We start from the raw sequence: 27263 nt of genomic DNA on the forward strand, positions 1-27263 counted from the left end.
GTATTGAGGGAGCTTTCCTCTGCTACAGTCACCTTTAGCTTCCTTGTTTTATGTTTTATTGATCTTTTTCTTATTTCTGAATTTCTGTAAAGCCGCTTTGAGATAAAATTTGTTACAAAAAGAATGAATGTAAGACCTCTGGCCTATGTGGCATGTTTTTATTTAATAGTAATAAAAACACATTAAAGCTGGTGTGGAATGAATAAAGCTGACTAACCAGCAACATTTGAATTGGCCTTCCCAAAGTCCTGATATCAAATATGCAAAATGATTGTGCTAGGAAATCACCAAGTTTTTTATATATATATATATATATATATATATATATATATATATATATATATATATATATATATATCTGTCAGGAAGAATTATACTAGACGCTTGATGTTTGCTTTCAAAAGCAGCTGGTCAAGCTGCAACTCATTAAAGAACATGAAACCAAATATTAGGTTTGCTGTATGCATAGTTTAGACTATGTGTATGTAAATCTGACCCTGTGTTGATTTCAGGAACCACCTCAAAAATAACCTCAATACACCAAATTCCTGTTTTGTGTTTTATTGAAAAGGTATGTGTTATCACTCACTCACCCCCATAAAAAGAACAACTCAAAGAAATACAACAGTTGTTTAATGCCTTTTTTTATTTGTATTAAACCACCTTAATTAGTTTAAATATTGTTTTCTCTATTGCTTATAAAATCAATTTGTGTTGTTTTTGTGATACATGATTTACGTTTAACAGAGTGTATGAAAATATGAGACAATTAAAGCACTTAAATAATTAATTAAAAATTAATTAAATTAATCCACATTGTTTTTTTTGTAATTACATTTAGGATGCACTTAGGTGGGAGCTCTGGGCCGTTACCGATATCCGATATTACACATGTATAATTCTGCCGATGCTCATATACACATTTATAACTAACAGAGAGATTATACACCACGGTATAACTTTAGAAACAAATGTAGCATGTATTTGCATTATATTGTAGTCATTGTCTGCCAATTGTAGTAGCTCAGCCAGTGCTGCTTGGTCCTTCTCCAGTATAGTATTTTCCAGCAAGAATCGGTTTGAAACATTGACCAAATCTTACCGTCAGGCTAATGCCAATGTTTCTCTAAAAATGCAATTACTGTATGATACTGTACGATAATTTAGAAATTTGAATGCATGCCTAATTACACTTGTCCTCAGCCTGTAGTTTAAACTTTAACTCGGACAAATAATGGTATTATTTTACCATAACAGATATCATATGCTGTCATGTGCATCAGTTACCATTAACAGAAATTGTAAAGGCAAAAGAAGCCATGAATTTTAATTGACATAATCTGTCACGAAAGTCATTATTCATGATAACATGACCCTTTTTTTATAGTTGTAGGCATATAATATGTAATGACAGTCATCACTCATAATAACATGACATCTTGTCATATTAAAGTACATAATCTAGAAAAGTGTCTCACAGTACTGTTCATAGTCATTAATGATTTACTAAATTTACTAAAGTAAATAGAAATGTATCCACTAGAGGGAGCAATTTTGTGATGGTAATGTTGCCAAAGTTTATTTCTAGATATGAACAAGAAGTTATTTGTAGGCCTCTGACAGCTTATATTAAACTGATTTAAATGTTTCACAATCATCCATAGTATTAATGAATACACGTTTTACAGTAAATGTTTTAAAAGCTCTTATTTACACAGGAGTTACAGAGAACAAAGGTGATCCCAAATAACTGTGTGATGCAGCATACAGGACCATTAAGGCTGACCGATAATAGTAAGTATATAGAGGAAACACAGTTCAGTTATCCCCATTATTCTGGGGACACTATGAATTTGACTTTAAATGTTTCGTAATTGATGTAAATATGTAATTGAATATGTTTTTTGGCAGGGGTACTTAACCTTTTATACTGTGCCTCCCCCTTATTTTTGGGGTATTTCATACAGTATATCACAATTAATGTGGGCTTTTTCCCATTAAATGTTTCTTAGTGTTTTCATCTGGCCTGAAAAGTATAATGTAGCATTTTGGAATAAATATACAAAATAGCAAACCAGAGCTTGAGGCCAAAATGGCAAATATTTCTACAGCTACAGTGAATTTTCCAGGAGAGCTTATGTAAGCTGGAATAAAGGTGATCCAGACTGCACAAAATATCAGCATGCTGAATGTGATGAATTTGGCTTCATTAAAGTTATCAGGCAGCTTCCGAGCCAGAAAAGCTAAAACAAAACACAAAAGAGCCAAAAGTCCAATATAACCCAGCACAGCCCAGAAACCTATTGCTGAACCTAAACGACACTCTAAAATGATCTTTTCTTGATAATAATCCATGTTCATGTATGGAAAAGGGGGAGAAATTGTTAGCCAAAACACACAAATTAGGACCTGTATGAGAGTGAGAGAAAGAACACTGAGTCTCTGCTGTGGAGGCCCAAACCATTTCATGACATTACTGCCTGGAAGTGTAGCTCTGAAAGCCATTAACACCACTATTGTTTTCCCCAGAACACAGGAGATGCAGAGGACGAAGGTGATCCCAAACGCTGTGTGACGCAGCATACAGGACCACTCAGAGGGCCGACTAATAAATGTAAGTGGACAGAGGAAACATAGAGTCAATGAGAAAAGCAACAGGAAGCTCAGCTCTGAGTTGTTTGCTCTGACAATGGGAGTCTCTCTGTAGTGAAAGAAAATTGCAAATATTACTGTTGTTAAAAATGCTCCAAATATGCTACAAACGGTCAGAATAATCCCCATTGTTTCTGTGTACAGTAAGAATTCCACCTCCTTTAAGACACACGAGTCGCCTCTGTGGTTTGACCAATACTCCATTGGACACTTCAGGCAGTCAGATGCATCTGCATTTAGACGAGAACATTACTCATAGTGGTTTTAATAATATTTTGTAAATGTAAGACAGTGTTTGAGCTTTGATTATACTACCTTTAAAAAGGTTAAGAATAGCATACTATTAATAATAGTATAATTAAGATTTAAGTACAAGAGACTAGATCCTAAATACTCTGTAGTTTTACATATAATATTATTGTTAATACACATGAGAAGAAAATAAACGTATTAAATAATAAATAATATTCTGTGTTAATGGTAGTTTGTGTCAGGTTAACTGCAATGAGATTTAAACTTTTAAATTTTCTGGATAACCAATCTATTCTAACAGTTGCTGATGTAAAACAGTTGAAACTACATTTCTTTTTCTTAAAAAAAAACATTATTTTATTTATGCTATAATATTTCACAGGACATATTCTATTATCATATTATTTTATTGTAATAAACAGTGTTTCTAAACTTTTGACTTGTTGTTGAACTGATTAACCTTTGTTTTGATCATATCTGCTTGTGGAGAGACTTTTGGAAAAATTAAATTGCAAAACATATTTAATTAATTCTCAGGCGGATGATTGCATTTGTATTCATATTCTCCACTGTATCCGTTTTAGATGGACTGTGAGCATAGAAAGCGCAAGCAGGAAAACATTACCTGTTGTGTTGCTAATTGCTCCTGGAGGGCATGGAATGCAATCATAGCAGCAGACTGGCTTTCCTTTCTGTAAAGCCTTCCTGGTCCCTGGGGGACAGTGTTCGCTGCACACAGATGCCGGCACCTGCCACACATCAGGGGAAAACAAGTCTTACAACAACAATAATAAGATGTAATTTGACATGTTTTCTCATGTTTATACTGTTGTCTTGTGCAGCGAGAATGCTCCGGTGTGTTGAATTTTCACCCGGGAATTCTGGTCGTATCTGAAGACTAATTAGAAAATACCTTTTGTCTGCCTCCTGCCCAAACAATGCTGATGTTGTTCATGGAAAACTGTTGGGCCTTGGGCAGGGTTGCATCATAGTAGCCTATGGTGACCACCTCCATTGTGCTTTTTGTGGCCTTTTGCAAGTTTATCAGTTCGTATCTTGCAGGAGAATCACCTTTGTTGTCAAAAAACACAGTTTCACCACTTTCCATGCTGTAGTTTACAGTTTGCAGATAGTGTAAGACCTGGAAAAAATAAGAATCATGTTAACCTGGGTCTATTGTTTATGTAGTGAGCTTATAATAGTCTTTTCAGTATGTTTTTTGAATATGATAAAAAAATTGTGCTGCACACCTGCCACAGCTGTAGGTCAGAGGGGTTAGCACAGGTCCCATTAATAAACGGGCCCTTGTTTTCCTTGCATGACAGCAGATTGTGTAGAGCATAGGCCACTGCATAAACGGCTTTGTAGACGTTGTTGGTGAACCTCAGATCAGACACGTCAGTAAAGAATGTTTTTACATTTTTAAAATGCTCAGAGCCATCACATGTTCTCCAGCCTGCTCTTGAAGTCAATGAGCAGTTGAACACGCTTTCCCAGAATTCCTTAAGAAATGTGCTTTCAGGAAATTGAGAGGGGTTGACTTCCTGTAAAAAAGGGCCCAGACCAGGAATTTTTGCTGTGGGAACTGTGAATCCTACCGAGCCAATCAGAGCAGTGTGTCCCAGACTCTCAGTAAGAGTGTTGTCTGTGATCCAGGCATCACTGCCAATCCACTGCAGTCCTGTAATGTTCTGCTTATACAGTAAATCTACTAACACTTTGATCTCTACCTGGGACATGAAGGCCATTATCACTTTTGCTGTGGAGTGTTTTATAATGTTCACTATTCGCGCTTGTGCACTCGCAGGATCTGTGCTCGTAAAGGTCTCCCAGTACTCTATACACACCCCTTCCTCCTGGGCTGCTGTGATAAATGTGGCGATTCCACTCATTCCATAGTCAAATTTGTTGCTTATAGCCCCTACCCAGGTCCAGCCAAAGTACTTGACCAGTTGAGCCAGTGCTCTGCTCTGATAGTAATCACTGGGAATGGTTCTGAAGAAGGAAGGGTAGTCTTTTCTGCTGCTCAGGCAAGCACAGGTGGCAAAATGACTGATCTGAATGCAGAAACAATAAGAAAACAAATAGGAGTGAATGCAGGCATTTGTTTTATGCTTTCATTTATAACAGATATTGTGGGATTTATATTTTTGGGACCCCCAGTTCAAATGCAGTGCTTTTTGCATTTGCTTTTTAAAGTAATATTAAGTTAACTTATTACCATAACAATTTGAATAAAAACTATAATATATATATTTTTTTAGTAAATGCTTGTTTATACCACTTTGCCTTAATGAGGATCTGCACTCAAACTGCAGACTTCACAAGTTCACAAGCACAAAGGCCTCTGATGAACAGATCAGGTACACTTGAAAGATGTCTGAATTCAAGGTCCAATAGAATAAAGAAGATATTTTTATGTAAAGGCACTAACGTGGTTAGTAGCATAAATTTGCTTGATTTGGAATACCCAGAAATAGTGCAGAGTCTGTAACTTAGCGTTTTTGGTTTGAATGAAATATCCCCATTTTTAATGTGACATCAGATTTGTGGATCCCACTGTATATGGAATATAATCAGACTGTAACAAAATGTTGTTTTCACTTGCTTTTGAAGTTTAAAGACCTGGAATCAGTGTTTTAGTCACATTAAATGTATTTAAGTAATTAAGCTTAAACATTCAGTTTTAGATACATGTATACAGTGCTAAAGTTTTAGTCCTGTTAAACTTCACCATTTTTTAAATAGCTTTAAAATTTGTAGGATACAGGAGGACAATCTAATATATATATATATATATATATATATATATATATATATATATATATACAGAGCTATAAACAGAGCTGTGTATGTATATGACACATTTTTAGGCAGAAACAGATGAAGTATATCTGTATGTACAGTATACATTCAGTAAATTATTTATTCCTTATGCCATATATAATTTAATTGGTGTTTATTTGCACATCCTGAATACTCAAGGTATCTAAAAGATCTAAAAAACGTCATTTGATATCTTGATCTCTATTTTTTTAGTTATCTGTAATGGTAAAACAAATAAGATGACGTGATTCCAGACTTTTAAACAACAGAGTAGAACGTAATTATTTATGTATAATTACTTTCACAATGTGGACCCATTCATCCTCAGATTCCGAGAGTATGTAAAGATCAACTGCTAGATTCATTATGTTTAAAAAAAATGAAATATGCTTTTTTATGAAAAAGTAATGCACACAATTTTTGCTTGATTTCTATTTCCATAGTGCCTTACCACAGGAATATTAAACCGACCAATAATCCTTGCAAACCCCATGGTTGGAGTGGATGCTGAGTTGCCTATTATGGCATGAACAGTGTCTGCCTTGGTACAGTTGCCGTCACTGATAACAGGTCTTTGCCCATTGGACAGTGCGACTGCTGATTCGATGATATTCGGGAAACCACATGCATTGTAGATTTTGTATCCCAGTGTGTGGTTTGGTAAAATATTAGAGTTTTTATTTATCTCCTTTATTGCAAAGATGATGGTGAAGGCAAACTGGACCTCCCTGTAACTGAAACTATAGAAAGACAAATTATTTAAAGTAAAACTGAACAAATAATTTAATGCAGGTATTACAAAAGCATTTTTTTCTTTTGTCTGTCATACTTACGTCTTGCACTTTGCTTGGACTGGTAAACTCTGAAATGTAAACATTTGTCCATCTTGCCCTGTGCGAAAGTTGAAGATGCCTCCAATCTTGAAGTCACCATCCTTGGCCAGCTCAGGCAACAATGCCCTGCCCAATCGCTTGCAAACTAACTCCTCTGCCTGAATGGGCATGGAGATTAGCAGTAGTAGCTCAAGCATGAGCATTTGAAGGAGGCTGTTTGAAACCTCTCTGTGGCCAATGTCTACATTCACCCTTATTTATAGTCTGCTGTTTGTTCTGTGTGTATTGCATAGTGTGTAGTTTGCATTGATTTTTAGTGGGTGTGTCATCTACATTTCTTGTACAACTAGGGTCTGTTTCAGAGAAAAAGAAATTAAACCTAGTCCTAATTCTTTCTTTCAATAAGAAATTTCCATTCAAATTGCAGTCACTTATTAGATACACATAACACATAAATAAATCAACACAACTAGTTTTTTGCAAAAAAATATTCCACAAAATCAGTGGTAAATAGATTTATTAGAATTAATTATAATATACATTAATTAAAATAGATATATGGAAAGATATATGCCTTACATCGGATATACTTTAAACAAGGCAATATCTACAACAATATTGTCTACAACAATCTCATTTGCCCATCATCTGCTTTTTAGTGTTCTTCTCAGGTTTTAGAATTATTATGTAACACTTTGGAAGAAAGATGCAAAAAAGCAAACCAAAACTAGAGGCCAGAATAGCAAATATCTCCACAGCTACTGTGAACTTTCCAGGAGAACTCACATATGCTGGGATGAAGGTGATCCAGACTGCACAGAATATCAGCATGCTGAATGTGATGAATTTGGCTTCATTAAAGTTATCAGGAAGCTTCCGTGCCAGAAAAGCTAAAACAAAACACAAAAGAGCCAAAAGTCCTATATAACCCAGCACAGCCCAGAAACCTACATTTGACCCTAAACTACACTCCAAAATTATCTTCTCTTTGTAGTAGTTCATGTTTTTGTAGGGGAATGGAGGGGATATTGTTAACCAGAGAATACAAATGATAACCTGTATGAGAGTGAAAGCAAGAACACTGAGTCTCTGCTGTGGAGGCCCAAACCATTTCATTACATTACTTCCTGGAAGTGTAGCTCTGAAGGCCATTAACACCACTATTGTTTTCCCCAGAACACAGGAGATGCAGAGGACGAAGGTGATCCCAAAAGCAGTGTGACGCAACATGCAAGACCACTCGGAAGGCCGACCAATAAAAGTGAGTGAACAGAGGAAACACAGAGTCAGTGAGAAGAGCAGCAGGAAGCTCAGCTCTGAGTTGTTGGCTCTAACTATTGGTGTATCTTTGTATGCAAAAAATATTACTGCAATAACCATTGTGAAAGATACACCTAACAAAGAAAACAATACTAGAATGATTCCCATTATTTCTTCAAATGCAAGGAATTCCACCAGTTTTAAGATGCACATATCTTTCCTGTCATTAGACCAGAGTTCAGGTGGGCACTTCAAACAGCTTACTGAATCTAAGGATGAAACAAAGAAAACAAAGGCAAATTTAACTATCAAATTCTTGATGAGAACAGTACTGCTGGATGGCAGCAAGTTAAAGGCTACATGGCACCTGTATTAGCCTTTCATAAAAAATATCTATATTTTATTTATATACATATTTTTAATTTGTATCGTGTTAATTGTCAGAAACACTGCCTTTATAAATTTTGTTGACATTCTAGTTTAGCAAGGTTCTTTGACAAGATCTGTCAGTTGTCATGTTTTTACCAGTCTTGTAGTCTTATGTAGTTTTCTATGAACACCTCACTTTCTAGGTGAACAGCTCTATGTTTTTTTTTTTTTGTACTTTAATAACAAATGCTGTTTATTAGAATACCTGTCATGTTACTGATCTCTCCATCTGCACATGGTATACAGTCATAGCAGCAAACAGGTTTTCCTTTCTGCACAGCCTTTCTGGTGCCCTGGGGACAGCTCACACTGCACACAGACACTGGTACCTTCAGAGAACAGGCCAAATCAATACATTATTATTGATTTTATTTATTTCAGTATATTATATTGTATATATGTCTTTGTAAATTATACCTGGGGGTTGTTGTTGGCCCAGGAAATACTTATGTTGTTAAATGAAAGCTGAAGATATGCCGGCAATGAGGCATCATAGAAACCCACTTTGACAAATACTATTTTGCCATCCTTGCCCTGCTGCCAGTTTAAAAGGTCATATCTTGCAGCTGGATCTCCATTTTCATCAAAATATACCTCCTCATTGGATGTAGTGGAGAAGTGCAGTTTCTTCAGCTCATTCAGTACCTAAATAATGCATTGTAAACTCAATAGAGGTTTTGAGACCAGAAAATCAATTAAGCTACATGATTATATAGTGCCTATTTGCCATTATTTTAATGTATTAAGTCTTACAACAGACTGTCTTTATAAACAAAGTGTCTTAATAAAATAATTCAGAATGCAGCAGCGGGAAACTTGTGGTGAGAACCTGACCACTAATGGAAATTTAGAGAATGACATAACTGATAAAATCATGAAAAAGGAGCTTTTTTTACAGGTTTTAATTACATAAAAATTTGTACATAATATAATTGAGTGCTTGTGAATTGTAAATGTAATTTGAGTGGAAAGTAGAATAACAATAAAAAAGTCATTCTTTTTCCTCTACTTAACTTATAAGTTGTTTACCTTATAAGTAATTTAACTAACATTAATAGACCTTACCTGCCAAGGCTGACGAGCGTTTGTTGTGTTTGTACACACAGCAACACTGTCACTCTTTGAGCAGCTGAAATCTTTATGCAGTGCATAAGCGACAGCATACACAGCTTTATAAACATTATTTGCAATTTGCAACTCTGATACATCTGTGTATTGGTTCTGCACTTCAATAAGGCTTTCATTGCCCTTGCAGATGTCTTTCATGTCTACATTTTCTTGTGGGGCAAGTTTACATTCAAATATCATCTCCCACAACTCTTTATAAAGTTCTACATCAGAGAATGGGTCAAGCCTGGTCAGAAATTCCCCCAGACCTTTGATTTTAGCCTTTGGGATTGCAAAACCCATGGACCCCATTAGGATGTGTTGCCATTCAACAGTGGCGATGTTCATATCAGAGATCCAGGACTCACTTCCAATCCACTGTAGGCCTGTAATGTTCTGCAGGGCCATTTCCCTTAGAAGAACCTCCATGTCAGAATATGAAACAAAGGCTACAATCACTTTGGAGCTTGAGCTCTTGATGATATTTACTATTCTCAGAATGTTTTCTCGGGGGTCAGTCCTGAAGAATGCCTCAGAAAACTCAACACAGACCCCCTCTTCTTTGGCTGCACTGATGAAGGTGTTCATGCCATTGTTTCCATAGTCATTGTCACTGCACAGAGCCCCTACCCACGTCCAGCCAAAATTCCTTACCAGCTTGGCCAGTGCTCGGCTCTGGTAGTAATCGCTAGGTATTGTTCTGAAGAAAGAGGGGTGTTTCCTTTTGTCACTTAGACACGCACATGTTGCAAAGTGACTGATCTGCAATATATAAAATTTGTACAATTTGGATGAAAAAAAAATTATGAAGGAAATCCACAAATATGAAATTAATCAACATTGTCAAATGTATTAAAGCCAGCATTAATCATATACAAATTTTTATAGTGTTAAAAATAAGGAAGTTTTTGTCACAAATAAGAACAAAAAAAGAAAAATGCTTTACCACAGGTATGTGCAAAGGTCCTACAGTGGCTGAGATGGCAATAGTTGGGGTGGAAGATGTTTCTGCTATGATTGCTTGCACTGTTTCAGGTTTAGAGCAAGACTGGCTTTCTCTATGGCCATTAACTAAAGACAAAGAGGCTCTTATAGCCATTTCGACTGATCCGCAGGAGTCATAGATTTTATAACCCAAACTGAGATCAGGAAGAATATCAGTCCTGTTGTTGATTTCCTCAATAGCAAATACCATTGTCTGTGCGTTCTGGAATTCTCTGAGACTTAAACTACAGGAAAGAGAAAACAAAAAAACATAATGGAATGTCATGTGGCAACATGTGGCAGTGAACTTGAATCTTGAATCATTTTGGTGCTGCCCTTATAAATTCGTACAAATGTGAATAAAAGAAAAAGCATTATTAAGCATTAGTATAACACACAAAAGAGGCATTAGTCATTGGTTGTACTCCAAATAGCAAGCCCACATTCATACAATACATACTTTCAATGCTAAATCAACATATATACTGTAACATTAACACTGTGAGAGATACATGTCAGCATAGGTTTAATTTAACACTAATAAGGATTTAACATTGGCAAATTTACTGTGCAGTTATAAAGTTAAACATTGGATCCTGCTGGTTCCTAAACTTTATCTTCTCCATCAGTCTTTGTTTCACCTGTAAAATTCAGTAAATATTTGTTAACAAGATTCTAAAGTTTATTTACCTGCAAAAGCAAAAAAATAACATATAGAATGACTACATTCACAGTATAACATGAATTTGGTTTGCTTCATAGCAAGGTTTTGATTTTGGTCATTAAGATGAATTTTGACTATCTGAAACACATCAACCTGATAGGAACAAAATTACAAATCACATTTCTGAACACACATTTTTTCCCGTTTTTGCTAACACGTTTAGTTTTAAAGTAAAACTCTTTTGCTGTGTAAAAAGACATCCTGATTGTGGTTAAATATTAGTAACCATATTGGGAATAACATTTGTAAATCTTTCTGAGAGACATAGTTAGAATAGTAATCAGCAAAATCTGACCAAATGACAAATAGAGAAATATCAACCAATTCTACCATTTATTAACCTTAAAAAATGTAATCATAATTTAAGGTGGAATTTCACTGATATATATGTTCTAACTTTTATTAATTCTTTTTAATTTAATTTTATTTATTTTTTTTTTTTTCTGCAATATTACCTCACCTTTTGCACTTTGGTTGCTGTGGCCCTGATGTGAATGTATCTGGTGTCTGCTCCCAGCTGTTGTGAAATGAGAAGATCCCACCAATGATAACATCCCCATCTCTGCTGAGCTGAGGAGGGTTAGGCACCCCTCTTAAGCTGCAGGGGGGGTCAGCTGCTTTCACCAGGGTGAACAGCAGCCATGTGTGCAGGAAACTCATTCTCACCCCTCAGAAAGCAACTAGCCCTCAGTCTGGGCTTTTATATAACTTTTCTGTATTCTCAGTTGACTGAGTTTTGAGGCGTGGACCTGACTTACGTAGTGCTATTACCTGTTTTACCCAAGATCAGTAAATTGTTATTGTTTTACAATGTTTTGTAAATGTATATGCAAAAATATAGATTTTGTGCTATTGTCAACCAAGGCATTGTTGCCTAATTCAGTTAATTTTATAAACTGTTATGGGTGAATGGAATGAAAAGTAATAGTCTTAAATTACTTTTTTCTTTTCTAAACAATTACCTTAATTTGTCTTATGTCTTAAATCAATCTCCAAAACAGTAAACATTTTTTTATTTATTTATTTTTTTTTGCACATTCCTATTCACAATTTCCAATTTTAATAACACAGACTTAGGTGAGCAGAATACACAGCATTGCTTGTGGCTTTTTTTGTAGACATTACTGTAGCTATACCCCAGTTTTACCCTGATATTTTTAGTGTACAGACAGGTGTACAAATGCAAACACAGCCTATTTAGTCGCTGTAGAAAATTATTGACAATAAATTATGAATCTCTGAATTTAAACTCAAACCTATTGGCACCATGTCTAATGCCAGGTGAAAAACCTGCCAGAATTGAGCTGAAGAGCAGTAGAACTATGTTCTCTGCAATGATAGCGAGTTGAGAATGAGGTGGGCACTGTTTATTCACAATCTTGACCTCACTTAATCTTTTATTTAGCTTTGGTTGCTGAATACTATCAAACCCTTACAGCAAAGCTGTAGTATAATTTAGCACACAGTGTTCCTTGGACAGTAGAGTAAAGCTTTGATCTGGCCCAAAAAATCAAGCCGACCTTTTTAACTGCAATTCCGAGTTGTTTGACAGTTCAGTGCAGAAGAAGCATAGATTTATTATTTAAAGAACTGCAAGTGTAAAGGCTGGTTTATACTGTCCACATCAAGTGCACTTCTAGATCGTACCTAAGTTACCTCTACTTTAGGATTTCTGTCCCCAAAAGTTTGAATATTCTTGCCTGGTGGTCACAGCCACAGCTCTGTGTAGTTTAAAAAGTTGTACAGCATTTGAGCATCATGCAGAGCTTTTCATTGTTTTTTTGTATTTTTTATTTATTATTTTTTGTATTTTTTATTTTTGCACAAACAAAAAAAAAACAACAACATACACATACTGCAAATGGCTATAGAATACAGTGAAGGTAAAGGCAATAACATGGGCTTAAATAAAGCCTTTAACTTCATAATATATAAAAATATCTATTATAATGATTGTAACAGAAGAATATCACATTACAAATATATATCACAAAAAAATGATCACAAACTTTAATCAAATAATCTTTTAAACATTGTTTATAATGTTTTACATATTTTTGCCAAATGGTTAAACTCATTCCACAGTTTGGTACCTCTATATCTTGACCTCTACAAGAGAGAAAATTAGGAAGATGAAAATCAAAAAGACTGGCGGGTTGAATATTTATGAATCTCTGCATTTGTAATGAAGTAATTTTTGAATTGCTCTGGGATATTTTTATGATTTGAATAAATTTTATAAATAAAAATACATATTTGAAATATATTAATTTAGTAAATTTTGAAATAGAGGAGCAGATGGCGTATAAATTTGAACGTGTTTCAATGCGAATAAATCATTTCTGAAGAACCAGAATTTTATAAGACTAGTAGAATATGTACTCCCCCAAATTATATTACAATATAAAAGATATGGATAAATAAGACTATAGTAAAGAGTAAGAAGACATTTTGTGTCTTATTACACCTATAGATTTATTTATTTTTCTACTAACCCAGTCTTTTTGCTCTTTCCAACTCAAATTTTCATCAATAATGATTCCCAAAAACTTTGAATTTGGCACTTTAGTCAACACCACAGATTCTATTGTAATTTTTGATATGCTTTTAGAGTACATTTTTTTTACCACTAAAAATAATGTAGTTAGACTTTTTTATATTTAAGACAAGTTTGTTTAATTTAAACCAGGTTGCATTAGTAGCTAAACCAATATTTGCGTCCTTTATTAATGAATTAAAATTTGATTGCGATGCGTCAAGTATTAACCAATGCCGACAAGTGAAGGAGCTCACATGCTCACACTGCACAGGCCAGTGCTGTGTGATTATAACTTTCTACTTTTTATGTTTGTAGTGTGATTTGTTACTCTGGTCACTCCATAACGTATGTAAAATAAAAAATATATCATTAAATACACTTAAGCCTACGTCACAGACCATTTTCTTGAGCCCAGTCTCTCTCTCCCTCGCTCTCTCTCTCTTTCTATATATATGCAAACATAACCTCCTTGTAATTCAGTTGAGGAGACGTTTAAAATATGAAAATCACTGCCGATGTTTTTTACCGGTTTCTGACAGAATTATATATATATATATATATATATATATATATATATATATATATATATATACACACACACACATACACATAAATATATATATGTGTGTGTGTGTGTGTGTGTTATGCGTGTGTTAAAAAATGGAAACTGATAGTCCACTTGACCAGCCTGTTTCCTTATGCAGATTATGGCTCTTGGTTAATGTTTAATTTTCAAAGCAATTAATATGACAATGTACAATTGTTGTAAATTATAAGACATTAAAAATAAAGAAATAAGTCTTGCCATCAAGGTGAAATATATTTATTGAGTAAGATGTGAGCCACAGTTGTCATTTTGTCTTTCCCATTACTTGCTTTTTAGTGTTCATTTCAGGTCTCAGTAAAATCACATAACATTTTGGTACAAAAATACAGAATAACAAGCCAGAACTAGAGGCCAGAATCGCAAATATCTCTACAGCTACAGTGAACTTTCCAGGAGAACTCACATAAGCTGGGATGAAGGTGATCCAGACTGCACAGAATATGAGCATGCTGAATGTGATGAATTTGGCTTCATTAAAGTTATCAGGAAGCTTCCGAGCCAAAAAAGCTAAAACAAAACACAGCATAGCCAAAAGCCCTATATAACCCAGAACAGCCCAGAAACCTATAGTTGATCCCAAGTGACATTCTAGGATTATTTTTTCTTTGTAGTAGTTTATGTTTTTGTAGGGAAAAGGAGGGGATATTGTTAACCAGAGAATACAGATAAGGACCTGTATGAGAGTAAAAGCAAGAACACTGAGTCTCTGCTGTGGAGGCCCAAACCATTTCATGACATTACTGCCTGGAAGTGTAGCTCTGAAAGCCATTAACACCACTATTGTTTTTCCCAGAACACAGGAGATGCAGAGGACGAAGGTGATCCCAAAAGCTGTGTGACGCAGCATACAGGACCACTCAGAGGGCTGACCGATGAAAGTGAGTGAACAGAGGAAACACAGACTTAGTGAGAACAGCAGCAGAAAGCTCAGCTCTGAGTTGTTTGCTCTAACAATGGGGGTGTTTCTGTAGCAATAGAAAATAAGTGTGGTTATAACAGTCAAAAATACACCAAGCAAAGAAAAAAAGGCAAGCAGAATCCCCATTATTTCTTCATATGATAAAAATTCAACTTCTTTTGGGATACAGGCATCTCCCCTTGTGTTTGACCAATACAGCAAAGGGCATTTCAAGCAGTTAAGTGAATCTAAAAGATAAAGAAGAGATAAAAATGATTACTGTCGAAATTATTTTAGAAAAACAAAATATTATTTTCATTTAGACAGTGACTAAAGTGAGTTTTTTTTTTATTATTTTGTTCTTATTACCTGTTGTATTGCTTATTTCTCCAGGTGGACATGGTATACAGTCATAGCAGCAGACAGGCTTCCCTTTCTGTACAGCCTGTCTTGTACCTGGAGGACAGCTGTCACTGCACACAGATGCTGGTACCTGCAAAGCAAAGGTAGAAACACATGTTTGTTTTCAGCATATACAGATCTTACAGCCTAAAATAAGTTAAAATATTATTTATAAAAAAAAAATAAAAATAGAAAATGACCGTATTGCTTCCTCCTTTCCAGACAATTTGAGCACCATTCATAGTAAACTGTTGACCCTTTGGCAAAGAGGCATCATAGTATCCGATTGTTGCAACTTTCATGGTACCTGCTTTGACCTGTTGCAGATTGATCAACTCATATCTTGCTGGGGAATCTCCATTTTTGTCAAAAAACACACTTTCCCCTACTGGTGTAATAAAATGTACATCCTGCAAGGACTGTGAAACCTTTAACATACAAATTGTATTGAAATATTACCATCATACATATAAATTATTATTATTAATATTTTGTTAATATTTTGCTTATTTATTTTATCTCACCTGCCAGGGCTGTAGTTGGGAAAGATCAGTACACCCTGCATTAGCAAATATAGTTTTATTTTGATTGCAGAAAAGCAGATTATTTAGAGCATGAGCTGTTGCATAAACAGCCTTGTATACGTTGTTTGTGAACCTCAGATCAGACACATCAGTAAATGGGTTTCTTACATTTTTTAAATGCTCAGAACCATTACAGATCCTTAGACCTGCTCGTGGAGTCAATGAACAGTTGAACACACTTTCCCAGAATTCTTTAAGAAACATGCTGTTGGGAAACTGAGAGGGGTTGGCTTCCTGTAAAAAAGGGCCCAGACCAGGGATTTGCACTTTGGGAACTGTGAATCCTACCGAGCCAATCAGAGCAGTGTGTCCCAGACTCTCAGTGAGAGAGCTGTCTGTGATCCAGGCGTCACTGCCAATCCACTGCAGTCCTGTAATGTTCTGCTTATGTAACTCCTCCACCAACACCTTAATCTCTCTGTGAGACATGAAGGCCATAATCACCTTGGATGTAGAGTGCTTAATAATTTGCACTATTCTGAGTATCTCGTTGCGTGGACTTGTGCTCTCAAATGCTACAGAGTATTCTATACACACACCCTCTTCATTGGCTGCCTTGATAAACATTGTTATGCCATTAATTCCATAGTCATTTGCGTTACTTATAGCCCCCACCCAGGTCCAGCCGAAGTGTTTGACCAGCTGAGCCAGTGCTCTACTCTGGTAGTCATCACTGGGAATTGTTCTGAAAAAGGACGGGAACTCTATTCTGTTGCTCAGGCAAGCACAGGTGGCGAAATGACTTATCTGTTTAACACAGAACATCATATGATACACTTTGTAACAGTCAAAAGAAAGACTTTTAGTTATTTCCAATTTTACATGGATAATCTGGATAATGAAGAAAATGCATCTGTTTTTCTTACCACTGGAATATGGAACTGTCCAAGAGTTCTTGCAAAACTCATAGTTGGGGTTGAACCAGAATGTCCAATAATGGCTTGAACTGTTTGAGACTTGCACTTCACATTTGTTGTTGCTGTTGTTGAGCTTTCATGACCACTCACTAAAAGCATTGCAGATCTCAGTATGTTCATAGATCCACAGTTATTGTAGATTTTGTATCCGAGAGAAACTCCAGGAAGGATGTTTGCATTTCTGTTGATTTCGTCCACAGCAAATATCATCGTCTGTGCAAACTGAAATTCATTGAAACTTAAACTGAGGAAAAGGTCAAACAACAGGAACACATTGTTAAACATGCACATTACACCTATATTAGGCTATAGCATAAAAATCTAATACATATATATATAGCCATTTTAAATTGTTTTGTTTGTGCATATACATACTCCCAGCAAGGTCGGACTTCTGGCATGCTCTGAAATGAGTCTGTGTAGCCGTCTTGTCCAGTGCGAAATGAGAAAATGCCTCCTATAATGAGCTCTCCATCTAACTCAAATTCAGGAGGCTCTATGTGACTCTGCAGCCTGCAGGCAGGCTCTTCTGCTCGACTAAGCAGGGCCATTAGGAGGATCTGAACGAGAAGCATGGTAGCTTAGACTAAAGCTACACCACCCTACAGACCGTACTATTTATGTACTTTGAGAAGGCCAGAATCTGCCTCTGTTCTAGCCCACAGCAACAGCATCACCATCCTCAGGAGACTGGGACTGTGTCTGAATTGGCCAAATAGATCTTATACAAATAACAAGTATTTTTACTAGCGCACTGGATGTCAGACATAACTGCTCACATGTACATGCATACAGTGCATGTCATGCAGTGATATGTATCAACTGTTTCGGATGCAATATTATGTTAATCAAAGGTAGAAAACCACAGATAGCAATACAGATTCTAACAAGACACGTTCCTACCCATTATTAAAATTTCACAAATTTAGATCTAATTTAAAGCCAATTGGTACGTGTTGTGCAGTGTTGGGAGATGTGTGGAGAAGTGCAATTATGTTGACTATGCAGTGTTAGCTCTTCTAGTTTTTAATACAACCCCAGACATCATTGATATACTTCCCTAGTGTTAATCTAAAAATAAATCATCAGTTTCCACACATTTTTAGTGCTATACATTGAGAGATGCAGTAAAATTATAACTTTTGGTTACATAAAGATCTGTGTTTGTAAAAGGGTAATGTGAGTATATGAGTCCTTCAAAATGGTGAAAAATGTTTACATCAACTCAGCCTCTTATGCTCCCTCAATTTATTACACACTAAGAATTACTAATTAATAAATGCAATACAAGCAATGCAAACTTTACAAAAAAACTTTACTATCACAGAATATGTTTTACAAACATTTACATTTAATAAAATATCCCCCATCAGAGTCTCAATTTGAAAGACATTTTTGTAGTTTCTGCTCCCTAAAATTAGCTTACATACTTTCTAATTTATGGAATTAATTTATTGTGTGGAAAAAAGAAAATGTTAATTAAAATAAAATGCAATGATGCAGATAAGTAGAAATATAGTTTTGTTGGGGCCCTATGTGGATGATCAAGCCTAGTGTGAATTCTCAAAAAATAGAAAAAAATACATTAGCAACATATACAGCACGTACTACACACATTACTTTGCTCAATTTGACTCAGCAGTGACAATAAGGGATCATTTAAACTAAAACTGAGGTCATAAATGAATAAATATTTATTGTTAATTATCATAGGTACACCATGTTCTGTAAGGGCCGACAATTATAATAATGACAGTCCTGGGAACAATTGAGCATAACTGTGTTGTTAATATCACCATTAAGGACAACAATTAACAAAAGCATGTACGTCTATAAAATATTAGCTTGATTAATGCTAAAGGGTTTGAGGGAAAACAAATCCCTGAGGGATTTAAAGCGTTCAAAACAGATTTAAATGGGTTCCCCTAAATCATATCAGTGACATTAATCTTGTAAATAAATACATACATTTGAATTTAAATAATTCTAAGGAAGCTCAATCAAGTGCAAAAAAAAGATCATTAATGAATTCTCCATGGCCTCTGTTCCTCAAATAAAATACTGAAATTCATTTATGTGCGTGTACAAAGGCCACATGTTTAAGTCATCCATCACAAATAAAGAGATGGAAAAAAATAAAAAACTGTTTATTAGTATAAATCACACAATCACTACAGCTGAAATGTGTCCCAAATGTTTGTTTTGAAGAAAGGAGAAAATGTAATTTTTACACCCCAGACACAGAATGATAAAGATGGCTTGAGACATAATATTTCTTCAAGGGTCACAGTTATTGCTGAATTGGAATTTGCAGTAGTATAATCGTTAGACATGACCTCCCCACCAAAATATTTGGAAAGCCAAATACTCTCCTGTTATCTGACCACCAATATAATACCTGATGTTTACTTATCATAAGTGTTCTGTGGTCATAAACAGGGTGGAAGTCAATATAAAGCAGAAAAGACTCTGACTGGGAGGTATGGATGAGTCTAAGTTGTTTATGTAATTTTTGCTCACAATTCTTTTATTTATTTAGTAATAAACTTTCAAAACAGACTGACAAAACATTTAGCGCATCTTGGCCAAAACTGCCTGGAATTCTGAACGCTGTATATCTATAAAAAATTACTATTATGTGCATTGTGAAAATATTGTATTTATGTTGATTAGGGGAAGCAATATAAGCAATTCATTATCTCGGGGTTAATTCCTTAAATCAATTTATTACACTTATTTAGCTGCTCAGTTATAGTTTTATAAACAGTAAAAACAATGTAAGTAAGAACAAAAAGGGTGACTGCATAATGAATTTATACATAGTGCACTGGCAAGTTTAATGTCATACTATATCCCCTGTTAGGGTCTCAATTTAGAAGACATTTTAGTAATTTCTGGAATTAATATATTGTGCAGAAAATAGAATAATATTGTATAAAATAAAATGCAATGGTTGGAACTGTTGGGCCCCAAAGTGGTTGAATCGGCTTAAAACAATAATTAACATTTACATATATTTAGCAATCTCAAAAAAGTAATGTACTCTTTGTTTTTGCTCCATTTAATAGTTGTTTTATTATGTGTGCTTCTGGAACAATTGATAAATAACAAAAAGACATACAGTCTCTGGTGGTGAGTTAACACTTTAATGATTCAGTGCTTGAAAAAAAGTAATTCACAAGAACATACAACATTTGGAAATTTAGGTATGAACATCATCCTATTAGGTTTTAGAAGGAATCTTTCCCATCATGTGCTTCTTAGAATTCTTCTCTGGCTTTAGTAAAATGACGTAACATTTAGGTAGAAAGATGCAGAATAGTAAAGCAAAACTTGAGGCCAAAATAGCAAATATCTCCACAGCGACAGTGAACTTTCCAGGAGAGCTGACATAAGCTGGGATAAATGTGATCCAGACTGCACAGAATATGAGCATGCTGAATGTGATAAATTTGGCTTCATTAAAGTTATCAGGCAGCTTACGAGCCAGAAAAGCTAAAACAAAACACAAAAGAGCCAAAAGTCCAATATAACCCAGCACAGCCCAGAAACCTATAGCAGAACCTAGGTGACATTCAAGAATGATCTTCTCTTTGTAGTGCTTTAGATTTTTGAAAGGGAATGGAGGGGATATTGTTAACCAAAGTATACAGATAAGGACTTGTATGAGAGTGAAGCCAAGAACACTGAGTCTCTGCTGTGGGGGCCCGAACCACTTCATGACATTACTTCCTGGAAGTGTAGCTCTGAAGGCCATTAACACCACTATTGTTTTCCCCAGAACACAGGAGATGCAGAGGACGAAGATTATTCCAAAAGCTGTGTGACGCAACATACAGGACCAATCAGAGGGCTGACCAATGAAAGTAAGTGAACAGAGGAAACATAAGGCCAGTGAGAAGAGCAGCAGAAAGCTCAGCTCTGAGTTGTTCGCTTTGACTATTGGTGTGTCTTTATATCTGAAGAATATAATTGCTATTATTACAGTCATAAATGCACCAATAATAGAAATAGTTGTCAGCAGTATTCCCATGATCTCATTGTAAGAAAGATATTCAATCTCCTTCTTTACACATTTATCTCTGTATGGATTTGACCAGTAGTCTTGTGTGCATTGTTCACATGTAACAGAATCTGTTAGAGAGACAAAAAAACACAGTGATAAATACACAGGACAATAGGCAGCTAAATATTAGACATTAATACATAGATGCAATGATTTAATTAACATTAATCAGTTGATAAAGTAAAGAAAATTTACAAATTTAAAGTCGTAAAAAAAAAATAAATAACTAACTAACAAAAACAAACACGTTTTACTTAGCTTGACCAGCTCTTAGAATACTTGCTCAGGATATACATGATATACTATATCTGTATCTCTTTTCTAAATAACATATACCTGTTATATTACTGATTTCTCCTTCTGCACATTGTATGCAGTCAAAGCAGCAGATCGGCTTCCCTTTCTGTACAGCTTTCCTGGTGCCTGGAGAACAGCTCTCACTGCACACTGACACTGGCACCTAAAATTAAGATAAAAAACAGACAACAAATAGATAATGTATTATAAAATATGCTATTATATGATATCATATTATATTATAATAAATTAAATTAGGAATAATGTTACAGTTTTCTCTCACCTGATCTCTATTTTGGGCCCACCTAATTGTGGCCATGTTTACGGCTAATCGATCATGAGGAGGAAAAGAGGAGTCATAAAGTCCAACAGTGAAAAACTCATGCTGGTGTTCTTTAGTTGTCTGCCAGTTTATGATCTCGTATTTTGCAGCAGGATCACCATTTTCATCAAAAAACACTTCTTCACCTTCTTTGGTTTTGAAACGCACCCTTTTGAGATGTTCTAGAAACTGATAAAACAAGACACCATAGGTTATAAATCAAAGTATAATAAGTTGTAAACAGGTTATATATATACTATACTTTATTTATACAGTGATATTGCTCCTCAGTAATAAACAAAACTGTTAATTGGCATGTGTTTAAAGTAGCACGACATATATGACAGAGCACCAGGGCCAAATAAATAAATAAATAAATAAATAGCTCAGAAAGACTCACAGTGAGAGGATCTGGCTGCTTCTTTGTGGGGCATGTTTGAGTGCAGCCAAGAAGGTCATGTAGGGTGTGAGCAACAGCATAAACTCCTTTATACACATTACTGAAAATGGGTAGCAGTGACATGTCAGTGAATGTGTTTTCCACTTCAGACAGTTTCTCTTTGCCTGTGCACACTGGTGTGTCCACTGTGTTTTTCTGCACATCATATTTACACTGAAACATTGCCTCCCAGAATTTAGTAAATATGGCACTCCCTGCTGATTTCAGTGGGTTTATATCTAGAATGAAGTCTTTCAAACCTGTCACTTTTGTTTTGGGGATGGCTAGGCCTATAGCTCCTTGCAGTATGTTGTGCTTATCCAGTGCGGCTACAGTGGAATCAGAAATCCAGCCTTCAGTTCCCACCCACTGATAGCCAGTGATATTGTGCTCAAAAAACACATGCAGCAAAATCTCCAAGTCCCAATGAGCGAGAAAAGCCACAATCACTCGAGAAGTGGAGCTTTTGATCTGTTCTGCAATTCTCAGTATTTTCTCTTGTGAGTAGGTTCTAAAAAATGGAAGAGAATATTCTAAGCAGACACCCAATTGCTCTGCAACTTTGGTGAACGTGGCCATGCCGCTGTTGCCATAATCATCGTCAGTTCTCAGCGCGCCAACCCAAGTCCAGCCAAAGTGCTTCACCATCTCTGCCAGTGCTCTGCTCTGATGGTAGTCACTGGGAATAGTGCGCAGAAATGAGGGATATTTCTTTTTGTCACTGAGACACTCACAGGTGGCATAGTGGCTGATCTGAAAGCAGGTTTATACAGGTGTATTTATCATTATAGTAGTTATCAAATCATTATCAAAAAGCCTTTGGTACATAAATATACAAAAATGGTTATTGATTTATGTTGTGTACACTTACATTTTACTCTGTGACATTCAAAAAACATTTATAGTTTCCTATATGATTTTACAACAGACAGCTAAATAGATACTTACAATAGGAAAGCTAAAAGGCCCAATACTCTTGGCGATAGCCATGCAAGGTGAAGAGGCTGTGTCCCCTATTATAGCTTGGACCTGATCTGGCTTTGTGCAGACCCCTCCTTGAGGCATGTTGTCATTTCCATTGATAAGTGCCATGGCCACTTTAACCCCCCTTGCCATAGAACTGCAGGTGTCATAGATCTTGTAGCCCAGTGATACTCCAGGCAGTAAAGAGGAGCTGTTGTTGATCTCCTCTATTGCAAAGATCAAGGACTGTGAATACTGAAAAGCTCTGAAATCAAGACTAATTAAAGGAATGCAAAAAGAAGCATTGGATATTTTTAGAGAAACTTCATCAGAAATTAATGCTGCTGATAAAATGCCAGAGTTTGACATTTTCTGATTATGCTTACCTCATGCACTTCAATGGAGGCGGCGCTGCCACATAGGATAAGTCTCTGATTTCCCAACTGCTATGGAAGGGAAAAATCCCTCCAACTATGATATCACCATCTTTCGATAGTTGTGGATAAACAGGCTCTCCGCGCAGGTTACAAGCAGTTTCATTAGCTCTAGAAAAATTAATAATGGCCATTACCATGTGTAGGAGAGCAAACACAGGCTCCATTCATTGCACCTTTATCAGTATTTATGTATTGGGTCTAATGGCAGGCTAAGATCTAGGGAGTGTGTGCCAGGACTTGTGGTATTTATATGTATGTAAATGCTAATCCTCTACGGTAAAGCTACGCTAGTGGGCTGTGTTTAAAGGAGATGTGACGTTTCAGGATAACAGCACTAATCTTAAAATTGCAGTCAGTTTTTACCTGTGGTGCATTTTATTGTCTTTTTGGTGATTTTGATATTTTATGCCCAGCTTAGTTAGATGTTATTTCTCTAACACTTTACAATAAGGGTACATTAGTTGACAGTGCTTAAGACAGAATGTCTCAACTATTCATTAATTGATAACAGTTAAAATAAAAAAAAATATTAAATTAATTATTATTTAAAACATACTTAAACATTAAACCTTACTAAATGTTTAATAATAGTGTCTTAACTAATGTAAATCAATAATTAATTGAGACATTATCTTGGTTTTAGAACAGCTTACAAAAGGATTTCCCCCCTTACAGATTTCTTTAGTTTTTGCTTTTTTATCATACCTACATTTTTTAAGATAACAAACACATTTTAATATCAGACTAATATAACCTGAGTAAATATAAAAAAAACAGTTTTTAAATGATAATCTTTTTAGAAATCTATCTGAACCAACCTGGCTTCTATGTGAAAGTGTTTGCCTTCTAAACCTAATAACTTGGTTGTGCCACCCCTGGCACCAACAACTGCAATCAAGCTTTACCTAAATGAGTTTTTCACATCTCTGTGGAGAAAGTTTGGTCCACTCTCCTTTGAAGAATTGTTTTAATTCAGCCACTTTTTTTAAGCATGAACCACCTGTTTAAGGTAGAGCCACAGTATCTTAATTTAGACTTTGACTAGGCCACACCAAAACCTACATTTTGTTGTTTGAGCCATTCCGAGGTGGACTTGTTAGTGTGCTTCAAATCATTGTCCTGCTGCAGAACCCAAGTATGCCTGAGCTTGAGGTCACAAACAAATGGTCGGACATTCACCTTCAGGATTGTCTGGTAAACAAATTCCTGGTTCCATCTATTATAGCAAGTGGTCCAGATCCTGAAGCAGCAAAGCTGCCCCAGACCATCACACTACCATTACACTTCAATTGTGTTTTACGTTCAGTATGAGGTTCTTTTTCTGAAATGCTGTGTTATTTGTATGCCTGATGTAACACCTTCCAAGAAGTTCCATTTTCATCTCGTCAGCCCACAGAATATTTTCCCCAAATCTTGTTGATCATCAAGATGACAAATGTGAGATGGGCCTTTGTGTTCTTTTTTGCCAGCTTTGGAACTCTCCCATGGATAGCATTTTTGCCCAGTCAGTTTCTTATTATTGAATCAATATCAATTAACTCAATTTAAGTTCCTTAAATGTTGTTCTGGGTTCTTTTTGTCCATGCCCTTTTGGAGTAATTTTGGCCAGCTGGCCACTCCTGAGAATGTTTACCATTCATCATGTTTACTTTATTTGTGAATAATACCTCTCACTTTGGTCCACTGAAGTCCCAAAGCCTTAGAAATGACTTTGTAAACTTTTCCAGACTTATAAATTCAATTACTTTAGATTGGGGCATACTCTGTTGCTTTTTGAAATCTTTTGTCCTGCTTCATCTATTTAAGATATTTTTTTTATTCTACAGGCCTGGCAGAAATCAGTCAGGCTGTGTCTTATGAAACTGAATTCAGCTTTGAATGTTAATTAGTCACAGTTAATTTAGTTTTTTTTTCCACATAGGGCCTGGCTTGATTGCATTGCTTTTTCCCTGAAATGAAATCAGCATTTTTGTATTTACTCAGGTTATCTTTTTTAAAGTTTGTTTAATGAAAAATGTATTTTTTTATTAATTACTATTAAATGCTGTGGTGTAATGCAGCACATATATGATCACCCTGCAAAAAATGATTTAACAGACAAATGCTTAGGCCTGTTACCCATCAAGTTTTCTGAATGATAAATGTTGGATGCAACCTGGCCATTGATGTGTCAGAGACTGACCATAGCCCTTGGTCTGTGGTGACCTGCAGTGAGTTGTTAGTTTTCTTCCAAACTACTGTGCTCTACTTTCAAGAGGGGTCAGATTTTTATTTTTTTCCAAACATGAAAATTAAAAATCGGTTGTTGTTTAAATTAAATTTCCATAGCCGGAAATGACATGTACAAAAAATAAAATGGAATAATAATTGCATGGCTTTTTTTCCTTTTTAAAAATATAACTTTTATGACCAAAAGGCACGCACTGAGAATACTCCCCCTTTGTCACAAGCTTAGTCTCAATCTACAAATAGACAGTATTTCATTGTATTGTTGTTATGTAAGTACAATATTTATATACCCTTTTTTCCAATGAAAGGATATGAAATATGGTTATGAATAAAAATAAATGTGCTAGAACTAAAGCTGTATATATTATAACACACTTAACATAACATAAAATAAGCCTTTTTAAATATTTTTTTATGTCTCCATGAACACATTTTATTTTCCTTATAAAATGTATATATATAAACCTTTCAAAGCATATTTAGCTAAACAGTGCCAGGGTAACATTACTTATTATTAATGCATTTTTACATGCTGGGTTTAGATTGAACACAGACATCTGCATATTTTAAAGCTTGCAAGTGTTGTGTTATTTGTTTTTTATGTTGCTGTAAAAGCTGTGAGTATAGACAGTGTGTGTAAATTGTCATCTGTTGTGGTCTGTGCACAGTTTGAGAAAACAATGAACTGCTAAATGGTGATATACTATACATAGGCCTTATTTGGAATAGCTTGTTTTTTTCATCTCGGCTGGGCCTTTAGATGGCTTCACTACTTGGGAACCCCTTATGAGGATATTATTTTAATCGGTCAGATTTGCTTGTCAGAGCTATGGAAGACAATTTATACTATATACTCCCTGCTCCATATGGAAAAGAAATACATGTATGAAGTACAACATGTAAGAAATACATCTAAAAAGGTAAAAAAAATGCAATGCAGTTGTTTAATATACATGTTAAAATTAAACAATATATTTGAAATATATCTCACATTTAAAGGAACACATATTCATTTTATCTACTCTGTATGAGGCTCTTTGTTTTTGCACTGTGCACTCTGAGAATCATTTGCAGGCATTTGCAGACACATGTACATTCACATTCACATGTACACACATTTATGACATTGTCATGTTTTTCTTTGCTTTTCTTGCTGAATGTCCAACAACTATTTGCTTTTTTTCATGTGTTGTATTCCTGCTATTCTCTCCTCTTCCTTTTAAATGTTTGGATACCCTGTAATGTGACTGTTATTTTTTTCCCCCAAATCATATGCAGAGTGACAAGGGACAGTTTAGTTCTGTCACCTTCATAGAAATTGTTATTTACCACCCTCTGCTGGAGGAATGCCCATATTGCATATAATAGAATTAGGAAGTCAGGGCAGATCTTTTTACTGTGGCCTGCATATTAGTTATTTAAAATTTGTGCATCTAATATAAATTAAAATAAATATGTTAACAATAAAAACATCTGCTATTACATTTGCTATTATG

General features: G+C 35.3%; 4 protein-coding genes and 1 long non-coding RNA gene across 7 annotated transcripts in view; 1 reads left to right on the forward strand and 4 right to left on the reverse strand.

The window, feature by feature from the left end:
- Window positions 1-580: 580 nt before the first annotated feature.
- The window catches only part of LOC111191710 (uncharacterized), a 121200-nt gene continuing 94517 nt past the window's right edge, over window positions 581-27263 (forward strand). Inside the window, exon 1 of one of the 2 annotated variants that reach the window (XR_007440767.1) lies at window positions 581-1794. This is a non-coding gene — a long non-coding RNA (uncharacterized LOC111191710). Of the gene's footprint in view, window positions 1795-2501; window positions 2555-27263 lie in introns of those variants that run through there. The other variant, XR_007440768.1, reaches the window with a different exon arrangement.
- LOC103036779 (extracellular calcium-sensing receptor-like) lies at window positions 1553-6952 on the reverse strand. The gene is made up of 6 exons (XM_007231532.4): window positions 6564-6952; window positions 6182-6470; window positions 4155-4961; window positions 3818-4045; window positions 3530-3653; window positions 1553-2882 (listed from the first exon to the last, which is right to left on the reverse strand). Exons 1-6 carry the CDS (start codon window positions 6764-6766, stop codon window positions 1978-1980), a joined length of 2556 nt encoding a protein of 851 aa, XP_007231594.3. The 5' UTR covers window positions 6767-6952; the 3' UTR covers window positions 1553-1977.
- Window positions 7100-11739, reverse strand: LOC103037086 (extracellular calcium-sensing receptor-like). Its single transcript, XM_015600820.3, has 6 exons — window positions 11528-11739; window positions 10306-10588; window positions 9318-10121; window positions 8670-8897; window positions 8458-8581; window positions 7100-8092 (listed from the first exon to the last, which is right to left on the reverse strand). The coding sequence occupies exons 1-6, from the start codon at window positions 11725-11727 to the stop codon at window positions 7197-7199; spliced, it is 2535 nt and encodes an 844-aa protein (XP_015456306.3). The 5' UTR covers window positions 11728-11739; the 3' UTR covers window positions 7100-7196.
- Window positions 14414-17596, reverse strand: LOC103043123 (extracellular calcium-sensing receptor-like). 2 transcript variants are annotated; one of them, XM_022667323.2, is made up of 6 exons: window positions 17390-17596; window positions 16964-17258; window positions 16038-16844; window positions 15714-15941; window positions 15481-15604; window positions 14414-15359 (listed from the first exon to the last, which is right to left on the reverse strand). In XM_022667323.2, the coding sequence occupies exons 1-6, from the start codon at window positions 17587-17589 to the stop codon at window positions 14458-14460; spliced, it is 2556 nt and encodes an 851-aa protein (XP_022523044.2). In that variant the 5' UTR covers window positions 17590-17596; the 3' UTR covers window positions 14414-14457. The 2 variants fall into 2 exon arrangements, with proteins under 2 accessions (XP_022523044.2, XP_049339706.1); XM_049483749.1 differs by having other exon boundaries at window positions 16964-17236; window positions 17390-17463.
- LOC103041582 (extracellular calcium-sensing receptor) lies at window positions 20101-23751 on the reverse strand. The gene is made up of 6 exons (XM_022667316.2): window positions 23488-23751; window positions 23087-23378; window positions 22100-22891; window positions 21661-21888; window positions 21417-21540; window positions 20101-21148 (listed from the first exon to the last, which is right to left on the reverse strand). The coding sequence occupies exons 1-6, from the start codon at window positions 23700-23702 to the stop codon at window positions 20238-20240; spliced, it is 2562 nt and encodes an 853-aa protein (XP_022523037.2). The 5' UTR covers window positions 23703-23751; the 3' UTR covers window positions 20101-20237.

The sequence above is a fragment of the Astyanax mexicanus genome, chromosome 9 (assembly GCF_023375975.1).
Source record: "Astyanax mexicanus isolate ESR-SI-001 chromosome 9, AstMex3_surface, whole genome shotgun sequence".
Taxonomy (NCBI): domain Eukaryota; kingdom Metazoa; phylum Chordata; class Actinopteri; order Characiformes; family Acestrorhamphidae; genus Astyanax; species Astyanax mexicanus.